General features: G+C 43.0%; 1 protein-coding gene across 2 annotated transcripts in view; it reads left to right on the top strand.

Annotated features, from left to right (window-relative positions):
* Nucleotides 1–10000, top strand: part of acot7 (acyl-CoA thioesterase 7) — an 86616-nt gene that overhangs the window by 17811 nt on the left and 58805 nt on the right. For both annotated transcript variants that reach the window (XM_036533840.1, XM_036533841.1), the window contains exon 4: nucleotides 5047–5138. In XM_036533840.1, the coding sequence (XP_036389733.1) occupies nucleotides 5047–5138 (92 nt within the window). The remainder of the gene's footprint in view (nucleotides 1–5046; nucleotides 5139–10000) is intronic.

Raw genomic sequence — 10000 nt, forward strand, 5'->3', positions numbered from 1 at the left:
ATGACTCCTCTGCCAGGTTACACACTGGCAGTCAGGCCGCATCTCGTCAGCGGCGTCTCAGTCACGCAGCCCCGGGGGACCGTGGGTCCTTTGTGCAGAGGCCGTGATGATTTCCCCCATGGGGTGGGGGGGTGGGGGGGGGGGGGGGGGGCATGGGCGTGGGGGGATCAGGCCGCCCATGCCGGAGCCCAGACTGCACTCCACAGTCAAGGAGGGTCGTGGTGGGGGGCAGGGGGACAAGGGGGTGTGCCATGCAATGAATTCAGGGCTGGCCTTAAATTAGGGGCTGCCCCCATGCTGACGACAGCATTCAAACGGCGTGACCGTGCAGAGGAGCACTGCTGGGGGGGGGGGGGGGGGTATTCAGCGCCCCCCCCCCCCGTAGCGCACCGCAGTGCTGCTCCATCACAGTGCTCTGCATGTGCGCTCTGCTGAGTGCCACGGCAGGAGGGAAGCAAGTTCATTGGTACAGTACTTACACTAATTTATGGTACTTACACTAATTTACTGACACTAATTTCCACTACCGGCCCATCAAATTATGGAGTCGGTGTAGCCTACTTCTGTGATTCACTCTGTAACTTCACCACTCCCCCCACCCTACCCCCCACACAAAAAAAAAAAATTTCAAACAGCCAGGTTTCTGAGTAAAGCTGAGAATCATAGGAAAACATCACTAACAAGCCTGCAATTTCTACACAAAACAGTGTTTTTTTCACTGTGTGAGAAATCCTCCATTCAGACAGGATGAAACGGGCCTATTTATAGAACTCTGGTCCCTACTGACTAATTTGGACAGTTGGGCCAAGTCAAGTATAGATTCTGCGATACTTAATTGGTTGTCTCTCTTCTGTAGAATTTGTGAAGTAATAATCATGGGATTAAAAAAAAAAATCCATCTCTCTCATTTTTCCGATAGTGTGCCTAGAACACAGAGCACAAAGAATCCAAGAAGAGAGAGAAAGTATTGTGGACCATGGGAAGAACAGTAGTCTGGGGATTATTTCCCCTCTGCTTTTAAAGTCTTCAGGAAGCAAAGTTTCTTCTACATCGCCTCTGGGCACAGCACCAGTTAAAATAAATACAATGGGGGATTATTTAATAAACATGAGGGGCTTTAACTAAAAGAGCAGTCGCATGGCTTGATATTTTGAAGTATACTGTGCTAAATACCAAAAATCTTTTATTCTCTGCTCCGAATTGACTATTTTTTTTTTTTTTACAAATCCTTTCATCATCATGAGGGAATGTAAATGTGTTATCAGTCCAAATTAAAATAGGAAAAGGTGTAGCGTTGCTTCTCATCCAAAATTCCACAGTGGCATTGAAAAGCTTTCAGATTGCTTACCAGTCATGAGTCAGGCCTTCAGTGTTGACAGAGCCCTATATATTCCTGGTGTCACCTATGTGCTTAACTGAGATAAGTATGGATGGACTGTAGGGAGGAACATTATCTGTTACCACTTGTCTCATATAATGAACAATGGCCACTGCACCGAGCTGTAATACACATGACACTTTTGATATCTTGTGAATTTTTATGTTCTTACTTAATATCAGATTTATAATTCCAGCAGCATATTTTCTGCAACGCTGCTGTTAGTTAAATGGCTAGATTAACAAGCACCAGGAATTTGTCCAATCTTTGCAAACTAGTTAGCTTGTTACATATTTGTCTGGATAACTAATGGTTTGAGTATTATTTAAATACCATTGGTGACAACATGAAGCATTAGCTATCTTACTACCAATAGAATACATCAGCCAGCTGACCTACCACAGTTCAATCAGGCAGTGATCGATAGCTTGCAGAACATAATTGGCTGAAGTTAAGGCCAGTTATTTATCTGCGTAAATTATGAAGAAAGACCGAATTGAACAAGTTTCATTGATTGTATCAAACATCATTCTGCCAATGAAAATAATTCCCAAGCTTGTTACAATACTGTTGCTATAGCAATGCTATTAACACCATAAAATAATAATGGACTCGTTTTACAGTTGTATTTGTTTTAATAAAAAACCTGAATGGAAAGTGTATTTCATTAAATAACGCCAGATAATCGTCATGGAACATTCATCTTTGAGATTTTTTATGTGACTGAAGTCTTTGTGACGTTTGAAATGGGTGAACTCTGAGATGACCAGTGTAATATGCTGCTATTCAGGTGGTTGCCAAGTGGAGTTGAATCGTGAGCTAAAACTGACATGGGTTTTGAGAATAACTGAGTCATGCACAGAAATGTCTGATATCCTGCCCAATCAAGACCCAGTCTTTGAGTTAAACATTTCACTCCTCATCCTGCTGCCAAGTTAGTAATGATTTGTTCATGTTTCGTGCTTCTTCGAAATGCATCACTCGTGTGTGTGTGTGTGTTTTACATGCTTTGCCGGTATAAATAGAGCTGTAAATAAGGGAAAGCTCTCGAAACAGTCATTTTATTCCATTCTCTTGCCTCTCTGATAGTGTCTAACCATCCACCAGGTCCTATTTTTAGTGTGCCAGTCTCTGAGAGCTGAAGACATGTAAATACGTACCTCCCTGCGTGGAACTTTTGGGATGATATGCTGCAGGAACCAATTAGCGAAACCGCTCTCGCTATGGCTCTGTGGCACGCAGCAGATTCCCTGCACGGTTGGCATAGCAACTGGCCTGTCAGGACGGTTTTAGCTGGGTGTAAAATGCAAATGTTATTCCCAAAAGCAGTCTGTCACAGTCACTCTCCCTCACAGATGCTTCTGTACGCTTTATACCTTGCTTATTTGCATTGTTTGAAACGCGGCCATTGGAGGAAAATAAATAAAACAACAACATGGAAACAATGGCCAATAAAAGATATTTTTATATCCGATGCCCATTCTGTGCCAGGGCGTTTAGTAACTGCTGCTGTTAGGCTCATGCTAGGTGCTAAAATTAGGACCATTTGAAGAAGTATCATGGAGAGGGTTTGGGAGGCCTCTGGAGTAGAATTTTTATTTTCCTTATGAAAGAAAAGAAAATGTAGTCTAATGGTTTAATGCACTCATTATCTCTACCAGCTAGCTTGTACCTTGTCTGGCCAAGAATTGAAACATGGTCATGCAGCGCTTCTAATATTGTTGACTCCTTATGGTTTTTTTGCTTGTGTTGTACTGTGCCTCACTTGTAAGTGGCTTTGGATAAGTGCGTCTGCAAATGATTAAATGTAAATGTAGAACTGAGGATCCTCTGTCTTCATCACTTGACCTAACCTCCTCCATGCAGCACCGAATCTCTGATTTCAGTGTCAGGGTGGGCAGCGCGCCACACAAATGCACTATAACCCAGACTAAAGCATTATACCCCCGACAGGGCAGACCTGTCACACCCTGCAATGAGTTTATCTGCCCGTGCCTCTGTGTGGCTCGTCAGGGGAAGTCAAAAGATGCCCCGCCGTTTAACTTTTTCGGAGATCCGGGATTTCCTCTGTGACCACAGACTTGACTGTGAGGCACTACTGGTGTGTGACACAAGTCCTTCCTGCCAAAAATAGTGCAGGCTGCCATCTACAAATGGGAAGTGCATCGACAGGAAAGGCGCATGTCTCCATGACAACCCCACAGCCCTCACGGGCAGGAATGCAGTGCCCTGAATTCTTGCCAGAAGACGCTGTAAGCAACAGCAGGGGTACGCGAGAGGTCTGACTCACAGACACCAGAATGACTGCACACGCTGGTTTCATTTAAGTGCAGCAGTGTGGCATAGTCGTTAAGGAGCAGGACTCGTAACCAAGAGGCTGCCGGTTCGATTCCCCACTGCACTGCGCTGCTGTACCCTTGGGCTAGGTACTTAACCCACAATTGCCTCAGTAAATGTCCAGCTGTATAAATGGATAACATTGTAAAAACCTGTAACTGATGTGAGTCGCTCTGGATAAGAGCGTCTGCTAAATGCCGATAATGTAATGTAAATTAATCGGGTGATTCCGATTGCTGAGATAACGGGCCTGCGACTGGTTTTGTCCCTTAAAGCAGCTCTCTGCGGAAGCTCCAGGTGTGCAGTGATTCATTGCGGCTCAGTGGTTCGCTAAGCTACCCTGCACACGCTCACGGACTCACTCATGGATGCTTAAAGTACAGTACATTTTGTTTTAGATCATTTACGTGCAGCAGTGTTCAGTGCGTTATGTGAATCCGCTGTGGACGGTGATGTCACTCCTTGCTAGAGTCATTATAAGAGATTGATTAGCCCCCTGTGTAAAGGATCTGGGCATTTAGCACAGTGAATTAATCTTGTCTCTTGTCAAGTTGTGCCATATGGTTGGGAAGGTCAGGGGTGTGGTGTATGGATAAGCATGTTTTTTGCACCACGCTCCACTGTGTGCTCTGTGCTGAAGTGAAGATGCCTCACTGTGGGTGCATTCAAAGTATTGCTAGTTGTGCTGTGTGTATTTGCCTAAATATCAGTGTTTTTGGCAGCAATTCCGCTCCAGAAATGTTCTGTTCTGTCCAGTAAAAAGAGTCGTGGGGCAGAAGGGAGTATAATTTCCCCACATGAAATCTGCACATAAATAATATTTTTAGCTCAATATACCAACTCCTTTAATTACTTTAATTACTCCTAAAATTACTAATACCTCAGATAAGCACTTTGTAAAACATGTAGGTCAGCAGTTTACCAAACACAACATGAAGTATACAGTGGCTTTACATTGTTTCTATACATTTGTACATAAAATGGCATTAAAGTAGTTTAAATAATGAATTTGCCACTTACCTAATTTATTCCAGTTTCTACCACTCACTGAATTCTGTGTGGTAATTGTTGCATACCAGAAAGTTATTTTAGTGTTTTCCTGCTGCAAAAATCCTGGTAAATTGTCTTGCATATAACTTATATTAACATGTGGAGTATATTGTAATGGTATACAGTATTAATACTGGAAGAAGGGCAGGCAAAAACACAGGACCTTTTATTTTAGGTATGAAGTATACAGTTTGAAGGGTGTTGATAAGGCCAGGGATAAGGTTAATTTTGTTATGTATGTTACCATTGAAAACACTTACTAATGCAAGTTCTGTTTCTAGGTGCCAAAAAGGTGACCAACAAGGCAACTCTGTGGTATGTTCCGTTCTCCCTCCAAAACATGGACAAAGTCACTGAGGTCCCTCCTATTGAGGTAGGTCAGCAGTTACACTCAGCTCTTTCAATAGGCTCTATGATCATCACGCTTGGCCATATGGAGGCTGATTTGTACCAAAAAAGGCAAACACAAAAGTAAAATGGAAATAACAAATTGACATTATAGTTTGATGTGCTCATTTGTATTGCATTCATAGCTGATATTGTGTGTCAAAATCCTTAAAGCAAACAACACTTTTTGTGTAAATGGAGATTGCTTCATCATCTATCCATTTCTGTTTCTTTTTTTCCATGCTCATTTGCTTAGGCGTTTGCTGTGGTTTTGCACAACTTTTCATAGAGGCAATTTGCATAGCATTTCATTGTGACTTAATTCAATTGCTTATACTCAGTGTACTGCTCCTCTAAGATGACATAGGGATGGCAGCCTCTCCCTTTACGGTAGTAGCTCTCGTCAGCCTCCTGGCACTTTCCTGCGATTTTCATTTCAGTAGATATGAATTTCCACACAGTGCGTATGTATCTGTTGCAGAACACGGAGGTTTGGTGAGGTGAGGCGGATATAGGGGTACTTATCTTTGTCTTGTGGTCTGATGAAGAGGTGGCAGGTGGCCAGGAGGCTGAGGATGTTGACCTATCCCAGGGATATCACAGGGAAAAAGATGGAGATGGAGATGGGGTGGAGGAGAGCCTGAAAAAATTCTCCTCCTGAATCTTTGTTTGGAACTTCAAATCGAGGAATTTAGTAACAGGAGGGTCGTTCCAGTCGAATCGCCCAGGCAGACAGTGGAAACTTTAACAACACCCCCCTAAACTGACTAAAATCTGATAACCGTGCTGGGATCCGTTCTTCATTACATTGTCCCTAAACATGAAGCCAGTGTGCCTTTGACACATCACTTTCCTTGCGTGCTACATCCCAGCTGATGAGCTCACAACTACCTGCAGTTGAGGTTGCCAATCTGGGAAGAATTTGTGAGCAATTCTCCCCCCAGAGCAGACAACTGCACTTTGGAGAACCTCTTTATCAGTAAAAGCCATTATCTGCCCTATCATCTCCAACAACCACTCAGCTGGACATAATGCAAAATCTTCTCTCATTATACCAGCTGACTCTTGCTGTAACAGCACATGGATTTCTTGTCAAATTATGTCACTGTGTTCATTTTATGTGCAGGTGGCCCATATAATCACAGGATTGTTGCTTGGATGCATCACTATCTGGGAGTAATGGTCTACTTAACTGAACCATAAGATGCCACCATCTGGGAGAGTAGGCCACCTCTGTGCCCACCATAGAGGAGTAATCTACAGATATAGTAGTAACAAGTAAAAACCATTTAAATGAAGTCCAACAAAAAAGCTTAGCAAGTTGCCACAACAAACTAGACATACAGATTACCACACCCAAATCAATGAGCATCAGGAAAATCAATTTTGCATTACCAGTTTCACATTTGCCTTTTTATTTGGTCAGAAAACAGCTTCAGCGGCACCAAGATGGCTTCACAGGCACATCAGTATGGGTAGAAAGGGCATGAGCTACCTGTGGCAGGGGAAGATGCATGAAGTTGATTTAGAGAAAAAGTAAACTGCCATGTGTGAAAACTCAAATTTGATTATCAAATGATAGAAAGGGACACGTAGCGTGGAAGCTGTCAAAACTATTTCCACCTGGCATGATGCAGACATAAGTCAGATTTGACAGGGAATATCGAACTTCAAACTGTGTTGCTCATTAGAATGCATTACTTGCGCCTACCTGGGGGGCAAACCTTTTCAAAGACCATCTGTCCCAGCTCTTTGTAATTTTCCAACTTGTGTATTTTTAAGATCAATATTTTTTCTTTTTCAACCGAAAACTTTATTCACGTGGCCAAAGTAACCTTCTGGTGGGGAAATCAATCTGCCACATAAAATGTGCAGACCTGAAGTTTTGACAAGACTCACTATGCAATAGTTTCCTTCAGGTTGCAGAAGGAGTAGGATCCATTTCAGGGAATACGCAACTCCTGTTGCAAATGATGCCTGTGTTACCCTTTAAATGAAAAAAAGTAACATCATATTAGTCATTCACTTGGATTCCACAGCATGCTGAAGGACTTCAGTGCCGTTGTTACTCTTAACATTTGCAATGGTATCTGCACAGGAATCTCACTAATTTGATTCATCGTCTCTCTTTTTATTGCTCACATTTTAGATGTCCGTAACAAACAAATCAATAAACATGCCTAGTAAAACATTATTAGTAACAACCCGACCCACTTAGTAGATGTATGTAGCTCACATTATTTAGTAGCTTGTCACTGCGAGCCATCGGAAGGTATCTTAGCAACGTAGCATCTAGGCTTGATATGGCAACTAGGCTTGACATAAAAGTGTCACTACTCCCTCTGGAGAAGTTTTTCATCCACTCAAGTAGATTATTAGCTGTGCTCCGTGGTACATAGCCCCATGGCTATGTCCATACCTTATATTATAGACCCTTTTTTCAACTAATCAGGACCATTAAGCCGAACAGAGGTGTGCATTTGGGTCAGTAATCTCAGGCCACTCTTTATAGGCTTTAAAGAGTGATATGGGGGATGGCGGACAGGCAGGGGGCTGGCTCTATGCTCAGAGGCTAATAGGGGGCAGTGCAGTGCTGGTCTGGAGGTGAGGAGGATGCAAATGAGGTTGGGCTTCCTCTTTGTCCACCAGTGAATGCACTTTGAATCAACGAGACATCCCACCATCGGACACGTTTTTTAAGCTTCACTTGATTATGCGCTGGGGAGAGAGAGAGAGAGAGAGAGAGAGAGAGAGAGAGAGAGAGAGAGAGAGAGAGAGAGAGAGACGTCGATGTCGTCATGGTGATTTGCTCTCCGGTAGAGTTTGGGCAGTGTTATTTTTAATCGGGAATAGCACAATTGAGCTTGAAAAAGATTATAATGATGTTCTATGTAACCCGCATGCTATTGTTCACCCCCCCCGAAAATGCTATTATTTTAAAAGAGGAAAGATTGTTTCAGCTGCAACCTCTCATTTGCAGAGCACAAGGTGTGAAATGACCAAATGAAAGAGGCACCCCAAATCCTAATGTCAAGGTATCAATATATTCTATTCTGTAACAGAACAAAATCCCATAATACCTGCCTGTGAGCAGATGGCTGCTTCACTGATTAGTATTCAGAAAAATGAAAAGCAGCCAATGTACTGCACCTGGTCACAATGTAAATTCACCACTGAAGCGCTCAGTTCACCTTCAGATCTTCAGGTCTTAAAAACAAAGTTAAGTCAAAACCCAGCCTACCCGTCAAATTGGCATATTGGCTTTATTTTGCAGCAGCAGATTAGCACTTACGCGTGCTCATTAGCACTTAAGGGATAAAAAATGAAGAGAGAAGCAAGCTCCTCAAGCTCTTTCCGCCTCTAACCATCCTCTGTTAACCAGCTACAGAAGTGTGTGATCAGTCTGCGTTTTTAGAGAGCGCTCCAAAGAGTCCAGCAATGTGGAGTGGAAATGCAGATCCATTTTTCCTCCTCGGAATGATTTTGTATTTACAATTGGGGGAGTGGAGAGTGATAAAATTAGGGAAAAGGGGAGCAGTCCACCCCCCCCCGCCCCCGATCCTCCCAAGTCACAAGCTCAACATGCTGCACCTAATGGAGGCTGAGCCACGCTCTTGCTGGAAGATTGTGAAAAATAGGCCCTGTTTAATGGGTGGGTTATCAAGGCGCAGGGGCTGTTTGAAAGATGTAATTTTCAACACAAAGAAAAGACGTGAGTACAAGCACCCCTGGAGCTGGATCAGACTTCAGCGCCGAAGGAACCACAAGCAGTATGAATCAGTCTTCTTCTCAAGGGTCTGGAGCTGGGGGGGGGGATTCAGTTCATTAATCAAAGCTTGTGAACAATCAAATGTGTGTGAGTCATACTAAAAATATCGGACCGCAGTATACTTGATTGTAAAATGTTGCTTGTTTCGCAAGCATTAGGTTTTTAATTATACCGCTACTGCGTGTGCATCCTAACATCCAGTTCATTTTTTATCATTTTTATTTACTGATAGGTTTAACAGGTGCTGTTTCCCATCCTGTCGTACATAAACGTATCATTACCTTGCTACATCAAACACACAGACACACACACTGTGTTCCGTGCAGTGTCATTTGTGATAATGTTTTCCAAAGAGCACATCAGATTTGGAAGGGAAAAAACTGCTACAGCAGCTGTTCATTGTATCTTCTGGACTAATTCAAAGGAAGATGATAATTCTGATTATAAGACAGACGGATCTTTAATGTTACTCAAGCAGATTCACTTGAGGGTACCGTGTTCTTTCAGTCAAAAACTCACTGTTGAGAGCTCCAAAAGGACTCTTTGCCTTTATCTGCTACGCCGTGACACTTTCCTAACCAGAACAGGGACGTCCCCCCTGTCCGCTCCCACCAGCACACAAACACCTGCACAAGCCTCCACCATACCCCCATTTTTCAGCACCATTCCTCACAGCAGGGTATTATAATCTGTATTAAATATGAGGATATTAATGATATGTCAGATAATTACATTTTGATTAAAACTGGGGGAGTGAGCAGAGGCGGTCTATCTGTGTGCAAATTATTATTTTTTTTTTTTATTTGTTTTTTTCTCACTTTTGCTTTCATGCAGCTCAGAGAACAAGGTGAACTTTCCCAAGTACGCAGTGCAACAAAAAAAAAGAAGAAAGAAAGAGAAGACACTCAATATCAGGGAAAGTGGCCTTTGGGTATTGAATCTGTGCCTTGCACACATCTGTGTGCTGACAGCCTAAGCTCTCAAACTGTCCGTGGTTTCCCAGAAACTGTTCCCAGAACGTGCAGCATGTCCACACCGCTGCCATTTTCCCGTCATTCGGAAAGGGTTCCATGGAGAGG

Source organism: Megalops cyprinoides, chromosome 7 (assembly GCF_013368585.1).
Source record: "Megalops cyprinoides isolate fMegCyp1 chromosome 7, fMegCyp1.pri, whole genome shotgun sequence".
NCBI lineage: Eukaryota > Metazoa > Chordata > Actinopteri > Elopiformes > Megalopidae > Megalops > Megalops cyprinoides.